The 25,341-nt window shown below is 49.1% G+C and overlaps 1 protein-coding gene across 1 annotated transcript; it reads left to right on the plus strand.

Annotated features, from left to right (window-relative positions):
* The first annotated feature begins 4,339 nt into the window (after window positions 1–4,339).
* On the plus strand, window positions 4,340–25,333 carry LOC121842859 (E3 ubiquitin-protein ligase RNF182-like). Its single transcript, XM_042312629.1, has 2 exons — window positions 4,340–4,616; window positions 24,192–25,333. Exon 2 carries the CDS (start codon window positions 24,203–24,205, stop codon window positions 24,968–24,970), a length of 768 nt encoding a protein of 255 aa, XP_042168563.1. The 5' UTR covers window positions 4,340–4,616; window positions 24,192–24,202; the 3' UTR covers window positions 24,971–25,333.
* Window positions 25,334–25,341: the final 8 nt, after the last annotated feature.

Consider the following 25,341-nt stretch of genomic DNA (forward strand, 5'->3'; position numbering starts at 1 on the left):
ATTAATGGTAGTCACACACGACACAGACTACATCCACATTAATGGTAGTCACGACACGACACAGACTACATCCACATTAATGGTAGTCACGTCACGACACAGACTACATCCACATTAATGGTAGTCACACGACTACATCCACATTAATGGTAGTCACAGACTACATCCACATTAATGGTAGTCACGACACAGACTACATCCACATTAATGGTAGTCACGACACAGACTACATCCACATTAATGGTAGTCACGTCACGACACAGACTACATCCACATTAATGGTAGTCACGTAGTCACGACGACAACTACATCCACATTAATGGTAGTCACGACACAGACTACATCCACATTAATGGTAGTCACGTCACGACACAGACTACATCCACATTAATGGTAGTCACGTCACGACACAGACTACATCCACATTAATGGTAGTCACGTCACGACACAGACTACATCCACATTAATGGTAGTCACGTCACGATACAGACTACATCCACATTAATGGTAGTCACGACACAGACTACATCCACATTAATGGTAGTCACGACACGACACAGACTACATCCACATTAATGGTAGTCAGTCACGACACAGACTACATCCACATTAATGGTAGTCACGACACAGACTACATCCACATTAATGGTAGTGGTAGACTACATCACATTAATGGTAGTCACGACACAGACTACATCCACATTAATGGTAGTCACGACACAGACTACATCCACATTAATGGTAGTCACACGACACAGACTACATCCACATTAATGGTAGTCACGACACAGACTACATCCACATTAATGGTAGTCACGACACAGACTACATCCACATTAATGGTAGTCACGACACAGACTACATCCACATTAATGGTAGTCACAGACAGACTACATCCACATTAATGGTAGTCACGTCACGACACAGACTACATCCACATTAATGGTAGTCACGACACAGACTACATCCACATTAATGGTAGTCACGACACAGACTACATCCACATTAATGGTAGTCACGACACAGACTACATCCACATTAATGGTAGTCACGACACAGACTACATCCACATTAATGGTAGTCACGACACAGACTACATCCACATTAATGGTAGTCACGACACAGACTACATCCACATTAATGGTAGTCAGACACGTCACGATACAGACTACATCCACATTAATGGTAGTCACGTCACGATACAGACTACATCCACATTAATGGTAGTCACGACACAGACTACATCCACATTAATGGTAGTCACGACACGACACAGACTACATCCACATTAATGGTAGTCACGACACGAGACTACATCCACATTAACACAGACTACATCCACATTAATGGTAGTCACGACACAGACTACATCCACATTAATGGTAGTCACGACACAGACTACATCCACATTAATGGTAGTCACGACACAGACTACATCCACATTAATGGTAGTCACGACACAGACTACATCCACATTAATGGTAGTCACGACACAGACTACATCCACATTAATGGTAGTCACGACACAGACTACATCCACATTAATGTAGTAGTCACGACACAGACTACATCCACATTAATGGTAGTCACGACACAGACTACATCCACATTAATGGTAGTCACAGACACAGACTACATCCACATTAATGGTAGTCACGACACAGACTACATCCACATTAATGGTAGTCACAGACTACATCCACATTAATGGTAGTCACGTCACGACACAGACTACATCCACATTAATGGTAGTCACGACACAGACTACATCCACATTAATGGTAGTCACACACGACACAGACTACATCCACATTAATGGTAGTCACGACACAGACTACATCCACATTAATGGTAGTCACGACACAGACTACATCCACATTAATGGTAGTCACGACACAGACTACATCCACATTAATGGTAGTCACGACACAGACTACATCCACATTAATGGTAGTCACGACACAGACTACATCCACATTAATGGTAGTCACACACGACACAGACTACATCCACATTAATGGTAGTCACGTCACGACACAGACTACATCCACATTAATGGTAGTCACGACACGACACAGACTACATCCACATTAATGGTAGTCACGATACAGACTACATCCACATTAATGGTAGTCACGACACAGACTACATCCAGTACTAGAAAAGTCATCCATCACAAATGTAACAAAGAACATCCGAAATAAACAATTATTCAAATATAAACTACTACAGATGTCAGCAGAGAGAGAGCATTCTAGACTAAAGGTCTCTCCCTATAGATAGAAAGACAGACAGACAAATGGGCAGACAGCCAGACTGATGGACAGGCAGACAGCCAGACAGCCAGACTGATGGACAGGCAGACAGCCAGACAGCCGGACAGGCAGACAGCCAGACTGATGGACAGGCAGACAGCCAGACTGATGGACAGGCAGACAGCCAGACTGATGGACAGGCAGACAGCTCGACCGACTTGATAGACGGACAAACAATCACAGACAGACAGGGCAACTACATCTCAGGGAGAAATTGATCAAGCCAAATCGACATTCACAATATGATTGAATGCTCTCAGAATCGCCCAAATCAAATCACTCAAACTTTCTTTGTTGCCAAGTCATCGTCCTCCTGCTCTGTACCGTAGGATGCTTGGGGAATGTTGGATCAATTCTGTCATGCTACTGTTAAAATAACTGAATTTAGATGGTTCAATATTAAAATAGCATGAACTAAGGAGAGAGAGAGATACAGAGAGAGGGAGAGAAAGGGGATGAGAAGAGAGAGAAAGGGGATGGAAAGTGGAGAGAGAAAGAGAGAGAGAGAAAGGGGAGGGAAAGAGAGGAGAGCATTAAAGTGAGAGAGAGCGAGAGAGAGAGCACTAAAGAAAGACAATTGAGGACATCAGAAAGAGAGAGAGCAACAGCGAGAGAACAGCATTAAGAGAACAACAGAGAGAGAGTGACACAGAGAGGAAGAGTGACTGTGAGCGAGAGACAGAGAAAGAGAGGGCATAACACCGAGAGAGAGAGAACAGCATTAGTGACACAGAGGAAGAGTGACTGTGAGAGAGAGAGAGAAAGAGAGGGCATAAACAGAACAGCATTAAGAGAACAACAGAGAGAGTGACACAGAGAGGAAGAGTGACTGTGAGCGAGAGACAGAGAAAAACTCTGCAGCTGTTCTGTCTTGCCCAGGCAGAAGCGCTTGCTGACTCCCCTCCTCCCCACCTTGCGCTCCCTCCGGGGCCTGTCATTGGTTTGCGTTGCTAGTGACTCGGCTGCCTGCCTGCTCACTACTCCTGCCTGTGTGTGACTCGGCTACCGTCTCTCTGCCTGTCTGTTTCTCTGACTGGCTGCCTGTTTCCCTGGCTGAGTAGCTGCCTGGCTGGCTGCCTGGTTCTCTGACTGTCTGCCTGTTTCCCTGGCTGAGTAGCTGCCTGGCTGGCTGCCTGGTTCTCTGACTGTCTGCCTGTTTCCCTGGCTGAGTAGCTGCCTGGCTGGCTGCCTAGTTCTCTGACTGTCTGCCTGTTTCCCTGGCTGAGTAGCTGCCTGGCTGGCTGCCTGGTTCACTGACTGTCTGCCTGTTTCCCTGGCTGGTACCTTTTCTGCTGCAGCACTCCGTCCAGGTCGTGCTGTTTGTCTCGTAGAAGCCTCTGGAGGTGCTGTATTTCTGTCTGGTAGGAGGCTGCCCTCCCTGAAAAGTCCTCCTCCTGCTCCACCAGCCTCTGGCCCAGAACCCCCAGGCTGCAGGCTGCCTGCTTCTTGTACACCTGGAGGGGGAGAAGAGGAGACAGTCAGACCGCTGCCTGCTCCTGGAGAGAGAGAGAGAGAGAGAGAGAGAGAGAGAGAGAGAGAGAGAGAGAGAGAGAGAGAGGGAGAGAGAGAGGGAGAGAGGAGGAGAGAGACGCTTAGACGGCTGGAGGGGCGAGGAAGAGAGAGTCAGCCTGCTGCCTGCTCCTGGAGGGAGAGAGAGAGAGAGGAGACGGTTAGACTGCCGGCTCCCTGTGAGAGAGAGGAGACCCTGTCAGGGGGATGGCTCCACCACAGAACGGACATTTAGCACCACCACTACTACCAGCACCTTGAGGAGCATAGGATAACTAAGGCTATTAAGTACTCAGACACTGGACCACTGGAGTACTCAGACACTGGACCACTGAGCCACTGGACCACTGGAGTACCCAGACACTGGACCACTGGAGTACCCAGACACTAGACCACTGGAGTACCGAGACACTGGACCACTGGAGTACCGAGACACTAGAACACTGGAGTACCCAGACACTAGACCACTGGAGTACCCAGACACTAGACCACTGGAGTACCCAGACACTGGACCACTGTAGTACCCAGACACTGGACCACTGGGGTACCCAGACACTGGACCACTGGAGTACCCAGACACTGGACCACTGGAGTACCCAGACACTGGACCACTGGAGTACTCAGACACTGGACCACTGTAGTACCCAGACACTGGACCACTGGAGTACTCAGACACTGGACCACTGTAGTACTCAGACACTGGACCACTGGAGTACTCAGACACTGGACCACTGGAGTACCCAGACACTGGAACACTGGAGTACCCAGACACTGGACCTACTGCAGGGTAAGGTAAGGATTTGGGGAAGGGAGAGAGAGGGGTACTTGTTTTAACTTCTAATGTGTGTGTTAGTGTGTTTGTCTCAGTATGTGTGTTAGTGTGTCTGTGTGTGAGAGCACTGTCCAGCAGCCCATCCAGGCATTCATACACTTCATCCACTGTCCAGCAGCCCAGCCAGGCATTCATAAACTTCATCCACTGTCCCCCAGCCCAGCCAGGCATTCATAAACTTCATCCACTGTCCCCCAGCCCAGCCAGGCATTCATAAACTTCATCCACTGTCTCCCAGCCCAGCCAGGCATTCATAAACTTCATCCACTGTCCAGCAGCCCATCCAGGTATTCATTAACTTCATCCACTGTCCCCCAGCCCAGCCAGGCATTTATAAACTTCATCCACTGTCCCCCAGCCTAGCCAGGCATTCACAAACTTCATTCACTGTCCAGCAGCCCAGCCAGGCATTCATAAACTTTATCCACTGCCCCCCAGCCCAGCCAGGCATTCATAAACTTCATCCACTGTCCCCAGCCCAGCCAGGTATTCATAGACTTCATCCACTGTCCCCCAGCCCAGACTGTCATTCTCCTGCTGGTGTTTGTCACAGAAGTTGTTGTGGTTGCCCAGCCAGGCTATATCTACAGAGCTAGGGTGGAAGATCAGGTGAACCACTCCATTCAGAAGGTGTATGATGAATACAATGGCACCAACACAGATGCCCCCAGCCAGCCATCGACTATGTGCAGAGACAGCCCACTGCAGGCATTCATAAATGTTATCCACTGTCCCATAGCCCAGCCAGGCATTCATTAACTTCATCCACTGTCTCCCAGCCCAGCCAGGCATTCATAAACTTCATCCACTATCCCCAGCCCAGCCAGGCATTCATAAACTTCATCCACTGTCCCCAGCCCAGCCAGGCATTCATAAATGTTATCCACTGTCCCCAGCCCAGCCAGGCATTCATAAACTTCATCCACTGTCCCCAGCCCAGCCAGGCATTCATAGACTTCATCCACTGTCCCCAGCCCAGCCAGGCATTCATAGACTTCATCCACTGTCCCCAGCCCAGCCAGCATTCATAGACTTCATCCACTGTCCCCAGCCCATCCAGGCATTCATAAACTTCATCCACTGGCCAGCAGCCCAGCCAGGCATTCATAAACAGAACACAGACCTGTTAATGAACCAGCAACACAACACAGATCTGTTAATGAACCAGCAACACAACACAGACCTGGGGCGGCAGGGTAGCCTAGTGGTTAGAGCATTGGACTAGTAGCCAAAAAAAAGTTGCAAGTTCAAATCCCCCAGCTGACAAGGTACAAATCTGTCAGGCAGTTAACCCACTGTTCCTAGACCAGTTAACCCACTGTTCCTAGACCAGTTAACCCACTGTTCCTAGACCAGTTAACCCACTGTTCCTAGGCCGTCATTGAAAATAAGAATTTGTTTTTAACTGACTTGCCTAGTTAAATAAAGGTAAAATAAAAAATTAAATAATGAACCAACAACACAACACAGACCTGTTAATGAACCAGCAACACAGACCTGTTAATGAACCAGCAACACAACACAGACCTGTTAATGAACCAGCAACACAACACAGACCTGTTAATGAACCAGCAACACAACACAGACCTGGTAATGAACCAGCAACACAACAGAGACCTGGTAATGAACCAGCAACACAGACCTGGTAATGAACCAGAAACACAACACATACCTGTTAATGAACCAGCAACACAGACCTGGTAATGAACCAGCAACACAACACAGACCTGTTAATGAACCAGCAACACAGACCTGGTAATGAACCAGCAACACAGACCTGGTAATGAACCAGAAACACAACACAGACCTGTTAATGAACCAGCAACACAACACAGACCTGTTAATGAACCAGCAACACAGACCTGGTAATGAACCAGCAACACAACACAGACCTGTTAATGAACCAGCAACACAACACAGACCTGGTAATGAACCAGCAACACAGACCTGGTAATGAACCAGCAACACAGACCTGGTAATGAACCAGCAACACAACACAGACCTGTTAATGAACCAGCAACACAACACAGACCTGGTAATGAACCAGCAACACAACAAAGACCTGGTAATGAACCAGCAACACAACACAGACCTGGCAATGAACCAGAAACACAACACAGACCTGGTAATGAACCAGCAACACAACACAGACCTTTTAATGAACCAGCAACACAACACAGACCTGTTAATGAACCAGCAACACAGACCTGGTAATGAACCAGCAACACAGACCTGTTAATGAACCAGCAACCCAGACCTGGTAATGCCCCAGCAACACAACACAGACCTGTTAATGAACCAGCAACACAGACCTAGTAATGAACCAGCAACACAACACAGACTTGGTAATGAACCAGCAACACAGACCTGGTAATGAACCAGCAACACAGACCTGTTAATGAACCAGCAACACAACACAGACCTGTTAATGAACCAGCAACACAACACAGACCTGTTAATGTACCAGCAACACAACACAGACCTGTTAATGAACCAGCAACACAGACCTGGTAATGAACCAGCAACACAACACATACCTGGTAATGAACCAGCAACACAACACAGACCTGTTAATGAACCAGCAACACAACACAGACCTGTTAATGAACCAGCAACACAGACCTGGTAATGAACAAGCAACACAACACAGACCTGGTAATGAACCAGCAACACAACACAGACCTGGTAATGAACCAGCAACACAGACCTGTTAATGAACCAGCAACACAGACCTGTTAATGAACCAGCAACACAACGCAGACCTGGTAATGAACCAGCAACACAGACCTGTTAATGAACCAGCAACACAGACCTGTTAATGAACCAGCAACACAACACATACCTGTTAATGAACCAGCAACACAACACAGACCTGGTAATGAACCAGCAACACAGACCTGTTAATGAACCAGCAACACAGACCTGGTAATGAACCAGCAACACAACACAGACCTGGTAATGAACCAGCAACACAGACCTGTTAATGAACCAGCAACACAGAGCTGGTAATGAACCAGCAACACAGACCTGTTAATGAACCAGCAACACAACACAGACCTGTTAATGAACCAGCAACACAGACCTGTTAATGAACCAGCAACACATACCTGTTAATGAACCAGCAACACAACACAGACCTGGTAATGAACCAGCAACACAGACCTGCTAATGAACCAGCAACACAACACAGACCTGGTAATGAACCAGCAACACAACACAGACCTGGTAATGAACCAGCAACACAGACCTGGTAATGAACCAGCAACACAGACCTGGTAATGAACCAGCAACACAGACCTGGTAATGAACCAGCAACACAGACCTGGTAATGAACCAGCAACACAACACAGACCTGTTAATGAACCAGCAACACAACACAGACCTGGTAATGAACCAGCAACACAACACAGACCTGTTAATGAACCAGCAACACAGACCTGGTAATGAACAAGCAACACAACACAGACCTGGTAATGAACCAGCAACACAACACAGACCTGGTAATGAACCAGCAACACAGACCTGTTAATGAACCAGCAACACAGACCTGTTAATGAACCAGCAACACAACGCAGACCTGGTAATGAACCAGCAACACAGACCTGTTAATGAACCAGCAACACAGACCTGTTAATGAACCAGCAACACAACACATACCTGTTAATGAACCAGCAACACAACACAGACCTGGTAATGAACCAGCAACACAGACCTGTTAATGAACCAGCAACACAGACCTGGTAATGAACCAGCAACACAACACAGACCTGGTAATGAACCAGCAACACAGACCTGTTAATGAACCAGCAACACAGAGCTGGTAATGAACCAGCAACACAGACCTGTTAATGAACCAGCAACACAACACAGACCTGTTAATGAACCAGCAACACAGACCTGTTAATGAACCAGCAACACATACCTGTTAATGAACCAGCAACACAACACAGACCTGGTAATGAACCAGCAACACAGACCTGTTAATGAACCAGCAACACAGACCTGGTAATGAACCAGCAACACAGACCTGTTAATGAACCAGCAACACAACGCAGACCTGGTAATGAACCAGCAACACAGACCTGTTAATGAACCAGCAACACAGACCTGGTAATGAACCAGCAACACAGACCTGGTAATGAACCAGCAACACAACACAGACCTGTTAATGAACCAGCAACACAACACAGACCTGGTAATGAACCAGCAACACAACAAAGACCTGGTAATGAACCAGCAACACAACACAGACCTGGTAATGAACCAGCAACACAACACAGACCTGGTAATGAACCAGCAACACAGACCTGGTAATGAACCAGCAACACAACACAGACCTGGTAATGAACCAGCAACACATAATACACAACACAAAATGTAATATAGTCTACCTACACCATCACAATAAATCCATGTAATATAGTCTACCTACACCATCACAATAAATCCATGTAATATAGTCTACCTACACCATCACAATAAATCCATGTAATATAGTCTACCTACACCATCACAATAAATCCATGTAATATAGTCTACCTACACCATCACAATAAATCCATGTAATATAGTCTACCTACACCATCACAATAAATCCATGTAATATAGTCTACCTACACCATCACAATAAATCCATGTAATATAGTCTACCTACACCATCACAATAAATCCATGTAATATAGTCTACACCATCACAATAAATCCATGTAATATAGTCTACCTACACCATCACAATAAATCCATGTAATATAGTCTACACCATCACAATAAATCCATGTAATATAGTCTACCTACACCATCACAATAAATCCATGTAATATAGTCTACCTACACCATCACAATAAATCCATGTAATATAGTCTACACCATCACAATAAATCCATGTAATATAGTCTACCTACACCACCACAATAAATCCATTTAATATGGTCTACCTACACCATCACCATAAATCCATGTAATAGTCTACCTACACCACCACAATAAATCCATGTAATATAGTCTACCTACACCATCACAATAAATCCATGTAATATAGTCTACCTACACCATCACAATAAATCCATGTAATATAGTCTACACCATCACAATAAATCCATGTAATATAGTCTACCTACACCATCACAATAAATCCATGTAATATAGTCTACCTACACCATCACAATAAATCCATGTAATATAGTCTACACCATCACAATAAATCCATGTAATATAGTCTACACCATCACAATAAATCCATGTAATATAGTCTATCTACACCATCACAATAAATCCATGTAATATAGTCTACAACATCACAATAAATCCATGTAATATAGTCTACACCATCACAATAAATCCATGTAATATAGTCTACACCTTCACAATAAATCCATGTAATATAGTCTACCTACACCATCACAATAAATCCATGTAATATAGTCTACCTACACCATCACAATAAATCCATGTAATATAGTCTACACCTTCACAATAAATCCATGTAATATAGTCTACACCATCACAATAAATCCATGTAATATAGTCTACACCATCACAATAAATCCATGTAATATAGTCTATCTACACCATCACAATAAATCCATGTAATATAGTCTACACCATCACAATAAATCCATGTAATATAGTCTACACCATCACAATAAATCCATGTAATATAGTCTACACCATCACAATAAATCCATGTAATATAGTCTACCTACACCATCACAATAAATCCATGTAATATAGTCTACCTACACCATCACAATAAATCCATGTAATATAGTCTACACCATCACAATAAATCCATGTAATATAGTCTACACCATCACAATAAATCCATGTAATATAGTCTACACCATCACAATAAATCCATGTAATATAGTCTACCTACACCATCACAATAAATCCATGTAATATAGTCTACACCATCACAATAAATCCATGTAATATAGTCTACCTACACCATCACAATAAATCCATGTAATATAGTCTACCTACACCATCACAATAAATCCATGTAATATAGTCTACACCAACACAATAAATCCATGTAATATAGTCTACACCATCACAATAAACCCATGTAATATAGTCTACCTACACCTCCACAATAAATCCATGTAATATAGTCTACACCATCACAATAAACCCATATAATATAGTCTACCTACACCATCACAATAAACCCATGTAATATAGTCTACCTACACCATCACAATAAACCCATATAATATAGTCTACACCATCACAATAAACCCATGTAATATAGTCTACCTACACCATCACAATAAATCCATGTAATATAGTCTACCTACACCATCACAATAAATCCATGTAATATAGTCTACCTACACCATCACAATAAATCCATGTAATATAGTCTACACCATCACAATAAATCCATGTAATATAGTCTACCTACACCATCACAATAAATCCATGTAATATAGTCTACACCATCACAATAAACCCATATAATATAGTCTACCCACACCATCACAATAAACCCATGTAATATAGTCTACCTACACCATCACAATAAACCCATGTAATATAGTCTACCTACACCATCACAATAAACCCATATAATATAGTCTACCTACACCATCACAATAAACCCATATAATATAGTCTACCTACACCATCACAATAAACCCATGTAATATAGTCTACCTACACCATCACAATAAACCCATGTAATATAGTCTACCTACACCATCACAATAAACCCATATAATATAGTCTACACCATCACAATAAATCCATGTAATATAGTCTACCTACACCATCACAATAAATCCATGTAATATAGTCTACCTACACCATCACAATAAACCCATATAATATAGTTACGTGGTTTAGTTAATATGGTTACGCGTGATGGGAGCTAGATGACTTCATGAATTCCTTCAACAGTATTTCCCAAAGCAGGGGGTGTGAATATCAAACCGTGCCGTGTTTCCTGGGGGTGTTACTTCAAAGTAATATGGGTGTCGGGTTGCAAAATACTACGGTTTTTTTTCTCCAGAAATCCCGGTTGGAAGATTCAGAAGGGAATAAGGAACGCTCCCACCACCATTTAGGGAAAACAGAGACATGTTGGAGGGAGTTACATGTTGGCAAAACCTATTGGTGTGTTACTATGGTTACTTGACTACATAGCCAGGGAAATGTCTGAAACAGTAAACCATGCACAGGGTGTTTCCCCTACTGCTACTTAGGGGGATTGAAAGCAAAGGTTTCTCTCCATCTCTCTCCCTCCTTCTCTCTCTCTCCAAGTGACAACAGCTCATTAGCACAGAGAGACGGTCCTCTTCCTCAGAGAGACAGACACCGCTCCCTCCCTCTAGGGTGTCAGTCGGTCCTCTTCCTCAGAGAGACAGCCACCGCTCCCTCCCTCTAGGGTGTCAGTCGGGCCTCTCCACAGAGAGACAGCCACCGCTCCCTCCCTCTAGGGTGTCAGTCGGTCCTCTTCCACAGAGAGACAGCCACCGCTCCCTCCCTCTAGGGTGTCAGTCGGTCCTCAGAGAGACAGCCACCGCTCCCTCCCTCTAGGGTATCAGTCAGTCCTCTTCCACAGAGAGACAGCCACCGCTCCCTCCCTCTAGGGTGTCAGTCAGTCCTCTTCCACAGAGAGACAGCCACCGCTCCCTCCCTCTAGGGTGTCAGTCGGTCCTCTTCCACAGAGAGACAGCCACCGCTCCCTCCCTCTAGCTCCCTCTAGGGTGTCAGTCGGTCCTCAGAGAGACAGCCACCGCTCCCTCCCTCTAGGGTGTCAGTCGGTCCTCTTCCTCAGAGAGACAGCCACCGCTCCCTCCCTCTAGGGTGTCAGTCGGTCCTCAGAGAGACAGCCACCGCTCCCTCCTCTAGGGTGTCAGTCAGTCATCTTCTACAGAGAGACAGCCACCGCTCCCTCCCTCTAGGGTATCAGTCGGTCCTCAGAGAGACAGCCACCGCTCCCTCCCTCTAGGGTATCAGTCAGTCCTCTTCCACAGAGAGACAGCCACCGCTCCCTCCCTCTAGGGTGTCAGTTGGTCCTCTTCCTCAGAGAGACAGCCACCGCTCCCTCCCTCTAGGGTGTCAGTCGGTCCTCAGAGAGACAGCCACAGCTCCCTCCCTCTAGGGTGTCAGTCGGTCCTCTTCCACAGAGAGACAGCCACCTCTAGGGTGTCAGTCGGTCCACAGAGAGACAGCCACCGCTCCATCCCTCTAGGGTATCAGTCGGTCCTCTTCCACAGAGAGACAGCCACCGCTCCCTCCCTCTAGGGTGTCAGTCGGCCCTCAGAGAGACACCCACCGCTCCCTCCTCTAGGGTGTCAGTTGGTCCTCTTCCACAGACAGACAGCCACCGCTCCCTCCCTCTAGGGTGTCAGTCGGTCCTCTTCCTCAGAGAGACAGCCACCGCTCCCTCCCTCTAGGGTGTCAGTCGGCCCTCAGAGAGACAGCCACCGCTCCCTCCTCTAGGGTGTCAGTTGGTCCTCTTCCACAGACAGACAGCCACCGCTCCCTCCCTCTAGGGTGTCAGTCGGTCCTCTTCCTCAGAGAGACAGCCACCGCTCCCTCCCTCTAGGGAGTCAGTCGGTCCTCTTACACAGAGAGACAGCCACCGCTCCCTCCCTCTAGGGTGTCAGTCGGTCCTCTTCCACAGAGAGACAGCCACCGCTCCCTCCCTCTAGGGTGTCAGTCGGCCCTCAGAGAGACAGCCACCGCTCCCTCCTCTAGGGTGTCAGTCGGTCCTCTTCCACAGACAGACAGCCACCGCTCCCTCCCTCTAGGGTGTCAGTCAGTCCTCTTCCTCAGAGAGACAGCCACCGCTCCCTCCCTCTAGGGTGTCAGTCGGTCCACAGAGACATGCACCGCTCCCTCCCTCTAGGGTGTCAGTCGGTCCTCAGAGAGACAGCCACCGCTCACTCCCTCTAGGGTGTCAGTCGGTCCTCAGAGAGACAGCCACCGCTCCCCCTCTAGGGTGTCAGTTGGTCCTCTTCCACAGACAGACAGCCACCGCTCCCTCCCTCTAGGGTGTCAGTCGGTCCTCTTCCTCAGAGAGACAGCCACCGCTCCCTCCCTCTAGGGTGTCAGTCGGTCCTCTTCCTCAGAGAGACAGCCACCGCTCCCTCCCTCTAGGGAGTCAGTCGGTCCTCTTCCACAGAGAGACAGCCACCGCTCCCTCCCTCTAGGGAGTCAGTCGGTCCTCTTCCACAGAGAGACAGCCACCGCTCCCTCCCTCTAGGGAGTCAGTCGGTCCTCTTCCTCAGAGAGACAGCCACCGCTCCCTCCCTCTAGGGAGTCAGTCGGTCCTCTTCCTCAGAGAGACAGCCACCGCTCCCTCCCTCTAGGGAGTCAGTCGGTCCTCTTCCACAGAGAAACAGCCACCGCTCCCTCCCTCTAGGGAGTCAGTCAGTCCTCTTCCACAGAGAGACAGCCACCTCTAGGGTGTCAGTCGGTCCTCAGAGACAGCCACCGCTCCCTCCCTCTAAGGTGTCAGTCGGTCCTCTTCCACAGAGAGACAGCCACCTCTAGGGTGTCAGTCGGTCCTCAGAGAGACAGCCACCGCTCCCTCCCTCTAGGGTGTCAGTCAGTCCTCTTCCACAGAGAAACAGCCACCGCTTCGCTCCCTCTAGGGTGTCAGTCAGTCCTCTTCCACAGAGAGACAGCCACCGCTCCCTCCCTCTAGGGTGTCAGTCGGTCCTCTTCCACAGAGAAACAGCCACCGCTCCCTCCCTCTAGGGTGTCAGTCGGTCCTCAGAGAGACAGCCACCGCTCCCTCCTCTAGGGTGTCAGTCAGTCCTCTTCCACAGAGAGACAGCCACCTCTAGGGTATCAGTCGGTCCTCAGAGAGACAGCCACCGCTCCCTCCCTCTAGGGTGTCAGTCGGTCCTCAGAGAGACAGCCACCGCTCCCTCCCCTCTAGGGTGTCAGTCGGTCCTCTTCCTCAGAGAGACAGCCACCGCTCCCTCCCTCTAGGGTGTCAGTCGGTCCTCTTCCTCAGAGAGACAGCCACCGCTCCCTCCCTCTAGGGAGTCAGTCGGTCCTCTTCCACAGAGAGACAGCCACCTCTAGGGTGTCAGTCGGTCCTCAGAGACAGCCACCGCTCCCTCCCTCTAAGGTGTCAGTCGGTCCTCTTCCACAGAGAGACAGCCACCTCTAAGGTGTCAGTTGGTCCTCAGAGAGACAGCCACCGCCCCCTCCTCTAGGGTGTCAGTCGGTCCTCTTCCACAGAGAGACATCCACCGCTTCGCTCCCTCTAGGGTGTCAGTCGGTCCTCTTCCACAGAGAGACAGCCACCGCTCCCTCCCTCTAGGGTGTCAGTCGGTCCTCAGAGAGACAGCCACCGCTCCCTCCCTCTAGGGTATCAGTCGGTCCTCTTCCACAGAGAGACAGCCACCGCTCCCTCCCTCTAGGGTGTCAGTCGGTCCTCTTCCACAGAGAGACAGCCACCGCTCCCTCCCTCTAGGGTATCAGTCGGTCCTCAGAGAGACAGCCACCGCTCCCTCCCTCTAGGGTGTCAGTCGGCCCTCTTCCTCAGAGAGACAGCCACCGCTCCCTCCCTCTAGGGTGTCAGTCAGTCCACAGAGACATGCACCGCTCCCTCCCTCTAGGGTGTCAGTCGGTCCTCTTCCACAGAGAGACAGCCACCTCTAGGGTGTCAGTCGGTCCACAGAGAGACAGCCACCGCTCCCTCCCTCTAGGGTGTCAGTCGGTCCTCAGAGAGACAGCCACCGCTCCCTCCCTCTAGGGTATCAGTCGGTCCTCTTCCACAGAGAGACAGCCACCGCTCCCTCCCTCTAGGGTGTCAGTCGGTCCTCTTCCACAGAGAGACAGCCACCGCTCCCTCCCTCTAAGGTGTCAGTCGGTCCTCTTCCACAGAGAGACAGCCACCTCTAAGGTGTCAGTCGGTCCTCAGAGAGACAGCCACCGCCCCTCCTCTAGGGTGTCAGTCAGTCCACAGAGACATGCACCGCTCCCTCCCTCTAGGGTGTCAGTCGGTCCTCTTCCACAGAGAGACAGCCACCGCTCCCTCCCTCTAGGGTGTCAGTCGGTCCTCTTCCACAGAGAGACAGCCACCGCTCCCTCCCTCTAGGGTATCAGTCGGTCCTCAGAGAGACAGCCACCGCTCCCTCCCTCTAGGGTGTCAGTCGGCCCTCTTCCTCAGAGAGACAGCCACCGCTCCCTCCCTCTAGGGTGTCAGTCAGTCCACAGAGACATGCACCGCTCCCTCCCTCTAGGGTGTCAGTCGGTCCTCTTCCACAGAGAGACAGCCACCTCTAGGGTGTCAGTCGGTCCACAGAGAGACAGCCACCGCTCCCTCCCTCTAGGGTGTCAGTCGGTCCACAGAGACATGCACCGCTCCCTCCCTCTAGGGTGTCAGTCGGTCCTCTTCCACAGAGAGACAGCCACCTCTAGGGTGTCAGTCGGTCCACAGAGAGACAGCCACCGCTCCCTCCCTCTAGGGTGTCAGTCGGTCCTCAGAGAGACAGCCACCGCTCCCTCCCTCTAGGGTATCAGTCGGTCCTCTTCCTCAGAGAGACAGCCACCGCTCCCTCCCTCTAGGGTATCAGTCGGTCCTCTTCCTCAGAGAGACAGCCACCGCTCCCTCCCTCTAGGGTATCAGTCAGTCCTCTTCCACAGAGAGACAGCCACCGCTCCCTCCCTCTAGGGTATCAGTCAGTCCTCTTCCACAGAGAGACAGCCACCGCTCCCTCCCTCTAGGGTATCAGTCGGTCCTCAGAGAGACAGCCACCGCTCCCTCCCTCTAGGGTATCAGTCGGTCCTCAGAGAGACAGCCACCTCTAGGGTATCAGTCGGTCCTCAGAGAGACAGCCACCTCTAGGGTATCAGTTGGTCCTCAGAGAGACAGCCACCTCTAGGGTATCAGTCGGTCCTCAGAGAGACAGCCACCTCTAGGGTATCAGTCGGTCCTCAGAGAGACAGCCACCTCTAGGGTGTCAGTCGGTCCTCTTCCTCAGAGAGACAGCCACCGCTCCCTCCCTCTAGGGTGTCAGTCGGTCCTCAGAGAGACAGCTGAGGAGAGAGCAGAGCTGCTGTTGTGCAAATCAACAATGAACCTTTCAGCCAGGAAGCAGAGGGGCGGGGCAGTAAAAAGACCCGGTCTATTAAAAGACATGAGAGGCCCCTCACCCTTCGATGTTGTCTAAATGTACTGCTCTTATGATAAAATAGGTCCTAGCAGACATTATTCTTTACGATCAGACCGGATTCTCCTATAAATAATCTTCAATAATAACAGAATTACCGCCAAAGTTCTACTGCCTGGTATGTGCTCTCTCTTCCTCACACACAATCTCTCTCTCCATCTCTCCCATCCCCTCTTCTCTCTCTCCATCTCTCCCATCCCCTTCTCCCCCCTTCTCTCTCTCTCTCCATCTCTCTCCCTCTAACCCCTCTTCTCTCTCTCCATCTCTCTCCCTCTAACCCCCCTCTTCTCTCTCTCCCTCTAACCCCTCTTCTCTCTCTCCCTCTAACCCCTCTTCTCTCTCTCCATCTCTCTCCCTCTAACCCCTCTTCTCTCTCTCCCTCTAACCCCTCTTCTCTCTCTCCATCTCTCTCCCTCTAACCCCTCTTCTCTCTCTCCATCTCTCTCCCTCTAACCCCTCTTCTCTCCCTCCATCTCTCTCCCTCTAACCCCTCTTCTCTCCCCCCATCTCTCTCTCCCTCTAACCCCCCCCCATCTCTCTCTCCCTCTAACCCCTCTTCTCTCTCTCCATCTCTCTCCCTCTAACCCCCTTCTCTCTCCCCATCTCTCTCTCCCTCTATCTCTCTCCCCCCCATCTCTCTCTCCCTCTAACCCCTCTTCTCTCTCCCCCATCTCTCTCTCCCTCTAACCCCCCATCTCTCTCTCCCTCTAACCCCCTTCTCTCCCCCATCTCTCTCTCTCCCTCTAACCCCCTTCTCTCCCCCTCTCTCTCTCCCTCTAACCCCCTTCTCTCCCCCATCTCTCTCTCCCTCTAACCCCCCCCCATCTCTCTCTCCCTCTAACCCCCTTCTCTCTCCCCCATCTCTCTCTCCCTCTAACCCCCATCTCGCTCTCCCTCTAACCCCCCTTCTCTCCCCCCATCTCTCTCCCTCTATCTCTCTCTCCATCTAAGCCCCATCTCTCTCTCCCCCCATCTCTCTCTCCCCCATCTCTCTCTCTCCATCCTCTGAATATATCATGGTGTGTATAGAAGTCACGGTTGTATTTGACTGGATTTAATAATGCACAGACTAGCGCCAAGTCCAAAAATAAACTCACGACAGAAATAGCAATCTATCCATGAATAAAACACCTGTCCAAGGCTACAGTCCACTCTCCACCAATGGGCTGCACCATAGGGTAACCCTTCTCTGAGTAGTCAGCCAGGCTAACCCGTCTCTGAGCAGTCAGCCACACTAACCCATCTCTGAACAACCACACTAACCCGTCTCTGAGCAGTCAGCCACGCTAACCCATCTCTGAACAACCACACTAACCCGTCTCTGAGCAGTCAGCCACGCTAACCCGTCTCTGAGCAGTCAGCCAGACTGAGCAAGCCACCCGTCTCTGAGCAGTCAGCCACGCTAACCCGTCTCTGAGGAGTCAGCCAGGCTAACCCGTCTCTGAGGAGTCAGCCAGGCTAACCCGTCTCTGAACAGTCAGCCAGGCTAACCCGTCTCTGAACAACCACACTAACCCGTCTCTGAGCAGTCAGCCACACTAACCCGTCTCTGAACAGTCAGCCAGGCTAACCCGTCTCTGAACAGTCAGCCACACTAACCCGTCTCTGAACAGTCAGCCACACTAAAGTCATTACATTATCTCTCTGAGTAGAAACAGACACAGTGAATAACCTCTACGTGGAGAAGTCATTACGTTATCTCTCTGAGTAGAAACAGACACAGTGAATAACCTCTACGTGGAGAAGTCATTACGTTATCTCTCTGAGTAGAAACAGACACAGTGAATAACCTCTATGTGGAGAAGTCATTACGTTATCTCTCTGAGTAGAAACAGACACAGTGAATAACCTCTACGTGGAGAAGTCATTACGTTATCTCTCAGAGTAGAAACAGACACAGTGAATAACCTCTACGTGGACAAGTCATTACGTTATCTCTCTGAGTAGAAACAGACACAGTGAATAACCTCTACGTGGAGAAGTCATTACGTTATCTCTCAGAGTAGAAACAGACACAGTGAATAACCTCTATGTGGAGAAGTCATTACGTTATCTCTCTGAGTAGAAACAGACACAGTGAATAACCTCTACGTGGAGAAGTCATTACGTTATCTCTCTGAGTAGAAACAGACACAGTGAATAACCTCTACGTGGAGAAGTCATTACGTTATCTCTCTGAGTAGAAACAGACACAGTTAATAACCTCTACGTGGAGAAGTCATTACATTATCTCTCTGAGTAGAAACAGACACAGTGAATAACCTCTACGTGGAGAAGTCATTACGTTATCTCTCTGAGTAGAAACAGACACAGTGAATAACCTCTACGTGGAGAAGTCATTACGTTATCTCTCTGAGTAGAAACAGACACAGTGAATAACCTCTACGTGGAGAAGTCATTACATTATCTCTCTGAGTAGAATCAGACACAGTGAATAACCTCTATGTGGAGAAGTCATTACGTTATCTCTCTGAGTAGAAACAGACACAGTGAATAACCTCTATGTGGAGAAGTCATTACGTTATCTCTCTGAGTAGAAACAGACACAGTGAATAACCTCTACGTGGAGAAGTCATTACGTTATCTCTCTGAGTAGAAACAGACACAGTGAATAACCTCTACGTGGAGAAGTCATTACGTTATCTCTCTGAGTAGAATCAGACACAGCACTGCCTTCTGATCGACCACATTATGAAGAACACAATGAACAGCTTGGTCAAATAAACGTAGAACACAGAGGATTTAGGCGGATACTAAATGAATAGCTCTGTATTGATAGGAACTTGTAATCTACATTCTAGATGAACACAGATCACTATGTCCTATAGTTCACCTCTCTGCAGACGGACAGACGGACAGACAGACACAGGTACCTCAGCTCACACGTCCTCATAACGACATGCCCAGACTGAAATGATTCATCTAGTAGAGATAGAGGCTGCAGAACAGAGACATGGACCTGAGGAGACAGGGACCTTTAGTAGAGATAGAGGCTGCAGAACAGAGACATGAGGAGACAGGGACCTTTAGTAGAGATAGAGGCTGCAGAACAGAGACAGGGACCTTTAGTAGAGATAGAGGCTGCAGAACAGAGGCATGAGGAGACAGGGACCTTTAGTAGAGATAGAGGCTGCAGAACAGAGACAGGGACCTGAGGAGACAGGGACCTTTAGTAGAGATAGAGGCTGCAGAACAGAGGCATGAGGAGACAGGGACCTTTAGTAGAGACAGAGGCTGCAGAACAGAGGCAGGGACCTGAGGAGACAGGGACCTTTAGTAGAGATAGAGGCTGCAGAACAGAGACAGGGACTTTTAGTAGAGATAGAGGCTGCAGAACAGAGACAGGGACCTGAGGGGACAGGGACTTTTAGTAGAGATAGAGGCTGCAGAACAGAGGCATGAGGAGACAGGGACCTTTAGTAGAGACAGAGGCTGCAGAACAGAGACAGGGACCTTTAGTAGAGATAGAGGATGCAGAACAGAGACAGGGACCTGAGGAGACAGGGACCTTTAGTAGAGATAGAGGCTGCAGAACAGAGACAGGGATCTGAGGGGACAGGGACTTTTAGTAGAGATAGAGGCTGCAGAACAGAGGCATGAGGAGACAGGGACCTTTAGTAGAGACAGAGGCTGCAGAACAGAGACAGGGACCTTTAGTAGAGATAGAGGATGCAGAACAGAGACAGGGACCTGAGGAGACAGGGACCTTTAGTAGAGATAGAGGCTGCAGAACAGAAGCATGAGGAGACAGGGACCTTTAGTAGAGATAGAGGCTGCAGAACAGAGAAATTAGGAGACAGGGACCGTTAGTAGAGATAGAGGCTGCAGAACAGAGACAGGGACCTTTAGTAGAGATAGAGGCTGCAGAACAGAGACAGGGACCTTTAGTAGAGATAGAGGCTGCAGAACAGAGGCATGAGGAGACAGGGACCTTTAGTAGAGATAGAGGCTGCAGAACAGAGACCTGAGGAGACAGGGACCTTTAGTAGAGATAGAGGCTGCAGAACAGAGACAGGGACCTGAGGAGACAGGGACCTTTAGTAGAGATAGAGGCTGCAGAACAGAGACAGGGACCTTTAGTAGAGATAGAGGCTACAGAACAGAGGCATGAGGAGACAGGGACCTTTAGTAGAGATAGAGGCTGCAGAACAGAGACAGGGACCTGAGGAGACAGGGACCTTTAGTAGAGATAGAGGCTGCAGAACAGAGACAGGGACCTTTAGTAGAGATAGAGGCTACAGAACAGAGGCATGAGGAGACAGGGACCTTTAGTAGAGATAGAGGCTGCAGAACAGAGACAGGGACCTGAGGAGACAGGGACCTTTAGTAGAGATAGAGGCTGCAGAACAGAGGCATGAGGAGACAGGGACCTTTAGTAGAGATAGAGGCTGCAGAACAGAGACAGGGACCTGAGGAGACAGGGACCTTTAGTAGAGATAGAGGCTGCAGAACAGAGGCATGAGGAGACAGGGACCTTTAGTAGAGATAGAGGCTGCAGAACAGAGACAGGGACCTGAGGAGACAGGGACCTTTAGTAGAGATAGAGGCTGCAGAACAGAGGCATGAGGAGACAGGGACCTTTAGTAGAGACAGAGGTTGCAGAACAGAGACAGGGACCTGAGGAGACAGGGACCTTTAGTAGAGATAGAGGCTGCAGAACAGAGACAGGGACCTGAGGGGACAGGGACTTTTAGTAGAGATAGAGGCTGCAGAACAGAGGCATGAGGAGACAGGGACCTTTAGTAGAGACAGAGGCTGCAGAACAGAGAGAGGGACCTTTAGTAGAGATAGAGGATGCAGAACAGAGACAGGGACCTGAGGAGACAGGGACCTTTAGTAGAGATAGAGGCTGCAGAACAGAGATAGGGATCTGAGGAGACAGGGACCTTTAGTAGAGATAGAGGCTGCAGAACAGAGACAGGGACCTTTAGTAGAGATAGAGGCTGCAGAACAGAGACATGAGGAGACAGGGACCTTTAGTAGAGATAGAGGCTGCAGAACAGAGACAGGGACCTGAGGAGACAGGGAGCTTTAGTAGAGATAGAGGCTGCAGAACAGAGACAGGGACCTTTAGTAGAGACAGAGGCTGCAGAACAGAGTCCTGAGGAGACAGGGACCTTTAGTAGAGATAGAGGCTGCAGAACAGAGACAGGGACATGAGGAGACAGGGATGTTTAGTAGAGATAGAGGCTGCAGAACAGAGGCATGAGGAGACAGGGACCTTAAGTAGAGATAGAGGCTGCAGAACAGAGACAGGGACCTGAGGAGACAGGGACCTTTAGTAGAGACAGAGGCTGCAGAACAGAGACAGGGACCTGAGGAGACAGGGACCTTTAGTGGAGATAGAGGCTGCAGAACAGAGACAGGGACCTGAGGAGACAGGGAGCTTTAGTAGAGATAGAGGCTGCAGAACAGAGACAGGGACCTGAGGAGACAGGGAGCTTTAGTAGAGATAGAGGCTGCAGAACAGAGACAGGGACCTTTAGTAGAGATAGAGGCTGCAGAACAGAGACATGAGGAGACAGGGTGAACAACAGTCTGGTGTGTTGTTCCAGAGCTGATAGAGGTAGGGTCAACAACAGTCTGATGTGTTGTTCTAGTCCTGATAGAGGTCAACAACAGTCTGGTGTGTTGTTCTAGTCCTGATAGAGGTCAACAACAGTCTGGTGTGTTGTTCTAGTCCTGATAGAGGTAGGGTCAACAACAGTCTGGTGTGTTGTTCTAGTCCTGATAGAGGTCAACAACAGTCTGATGTGTTGTTCTAGTCCTGATAGAGGTCAACAACAGTCTGGTGTGTTGTTCTAGTCCTGATAGAGGTCAACAACAGTCTGATGTGTTGTTCTAGTGCTGATAGAGGTCAACAACAGTCTGGTGTGTTGTTCTAGTCCTGATAGAGGTCAACAACAGTCTGGTGTGTTGTTCTAGTCCTGATAGAGGTCAACAACAGTCTGGTGTATTGTTCTAGTCCTGATAGAGGTAGGGTCAACAACAGTCTGGTGTGTTGTTCTAGTCCTGATAGAGGTCAACAACAGTCTGGTGTGTTGTTCTAGTCCTGATAGAGGTCAACAACAGTCTGGTGTGTTGTTCTAGAGCTGATAGAGGTCAACAACAGTCTGATGTGTTGTTCTAGTCCTGATAGAGGTCAACAACAGTCTGATGTGTTGTTCTAGTCCTGATAGAGGTCAACAACAGTCTGATGTGTTGTTCTAGTCCTGATAGAGGTCAACAACAGTCTGATGTGTTGTTCTAGTCCTGATAGAGGTCAACAACAGTCTGGTGTGTTGTTCTAGTCCTGATAGAGGTCAACAACAGTCTGGTGTGTTGTTCTAGTCCTGATAGAGGTAGGGTCAACAACAGTCTGGTGTGTTGTTCTAGTCCTGATAGAGGTCAACAACAGTCTGGTGTGTTGTTCTAGTCCTGATAGAGGTCAACAACAGTCTGGTGTGTTGTTCTAGTCCTGATAGAGGTCAACAACAGTCTGGTGTGTTGTTCTAGTCCTGATAGAGGTCAACAACAGTCTGATGTGTTGTTCTAGTCCTGATAGAGGTCAACAACAGTCTGATGTGTTGTTCTAGTCCTGATAGAGGTCAACAACAGTCTGATGTGTTGTTCTAGTCCTGATAGAGGTCAACAACAGTCTGGTGTGTTGTTCTAGTCCTGATAGAGGTAGGGTCAACAACAGTCTGATGTGTTGTTCTAGTCCTGATAGAGGTCAACAACAGTCTGGTGTGTTGTTCTAGTCCTGATAGAGGTCAACAACAGTCTGGTGTGTTGTTCTAGAGCTGATAGAGGTAGCGTCAACAACAGTCTGATGTGTTGTTCTAGTCCTGAGAGGTCAACAACAGTCTGATGTGGTTTCATCAGACCACATCAGAAACATCTTGGTGTAAATCTTTTGGTACGCATTCACCATCACATGTACTTGCCATGATATTGAGAAATTCATTTTCATGAATGTTTTTGAAATTGTGAAAATATTCTAAATGTCTCAAGTACCTTTGACCTCTTTAATGAACTTGAAAAATGTACCATAAGGTGTAAAGAAATTACCTAACTTCCCTCTCTCCATCCCTACATCTATCTCTCTCCCTCCCTCTCTCTCTCTCTCTCCATCCCCCTCTCTCCCTCCCTCTCTCCATCCCTCCATCTCTCTCTCCATCCCTCTCTCTCCCTCCCTCTCTCTCTCTCTCTCCATCCCCCTCTCTCCCTCCCTCTCTCCATCCCTCCATCTCTCTCTCCATCCCTCTCTCTCCCTCCCTCTCTCTCTCTCTCCATCCCCCTCTCTCCCTCCCCCTCTCTCCATCCCCCCTCTCTCCCTCCCTCTCTCTCCCTCCCTCCCTCTCTCTCTCCCTCCATCTCTCTCTCCCTCCATCTCTCTCTCCCTCTCTTCCTCAGAGCATGCGTCCATGATGAGTGTTCCTCAGCCTGACCCGGATGAGATGCCCCCCTCCACCATCACCCCTGTCACCACCCCCACCCTGAGCCCGACCCCACCAATCACAGACGAGCTGGAGTGTAAGATCTGTTACCAGCGGTACAATGTCCACAACCGCAGGCCCAAGATCCTGGACTGCCTACACCGGGTGTGTGCCCGCTGCCTCAACAAGATCCTGGACACGGGGGACGTCTTGGGCTGCATTTCCTGCCCCTTCTGCCGACACGAAACAGAGGTCAGCGAATACGAGGTGTCGGGCCTCCCCGACGACTCCAACGTCATATCCTGCCTGGCTGTCAGGGATAAGTCCTGGAGCTCCGACCAAGAGGTGACCCTCACCCCCAAGAGCCTGTCCTCCACCTCCCCCTCGCTTCACTCCTCCAACTGCCTGGTGATCACTATCATGGAGGTTCAGAGGGACACGGGGCCCGGGGGCCTGGGCAGCTCAGACCACTTCACAGAGCACAGCCTGGACTCTATCTCTGTGGGCTCCAACGGGCAGGAGGTTCAGGAAGCCCTGTCCAAGTTGTGTTCGCACGTCCCCCGGATCCTGGTGTGGCTCCTGGGGCTGTTCTACTTCGGGTCCCTGCCCCTGGGCATCTACCTGCTGGTGATCCAGAGGGTGACGCTGGGCATAGTCTGTGTGAGCCTGGTACCGTCCAGTCTGACTGTGTGTCTGGTCTATGGGTTCTGCCAGTGTCTCTGCCAGGGCATGTGTGACTGCTCGTCTAGGGGCTGACTGACTGACTCAACAAGGTACTGACTGATGCTGGGGTTGGAGGGAGGGAAAATACTGGACTGTTGGAGTCAACATGGCGTTCTTTACTGTCCCAATCTAACGACCAGCCGGGTTGGAGGGAGGGAAAATACTGGACTGTTGGAGTCAACATGGTGAATCAACATGGTGTCCTTTACTGCCCCAATCAGAACAAGGGGATTGACAATCGCTGAATTGAAAGCTGTTTGCTGAAATATCCATACAGTCTGTGGATTGAAAACTGGGGCCAACGGGCCTTCCAGCCCTGTGTGAGAGACTGGAGACAAATGGAGGGCTGGGTAACAATGGATTGTCGTTGTCAAATTATAAAGCAGGTTTGGTAAACTGTCAAT

Source organism: Oncorhynchus tshawytscha, unplaced genomic scaffold (genome assembly GCF_018296145.1).
Source record: "Oncorhynchus tshawytscha isolate Ot180627B unplaced genomic scaffold, Otsh_v2.0 Un_contig_18868_pilon_pilon, whole genome shotgun sequence".
NCBI lineage: Eukaryota > Metazoa > Chordata > Actinopteri > Salmoniformes > Salmonidae > Oncorhynchus > Oncorhynchus tshawytscha.

Bases quoted from the DNA above. Each gene is read 5' to 3' on its own strand.
- LOC121842859 (XM_042312629.1), top strand. From the start codon at position 24,203: ATGATGAGTGTTCCTCAGCCTGACCCGGATGAGATGCCCCCCTCCACC.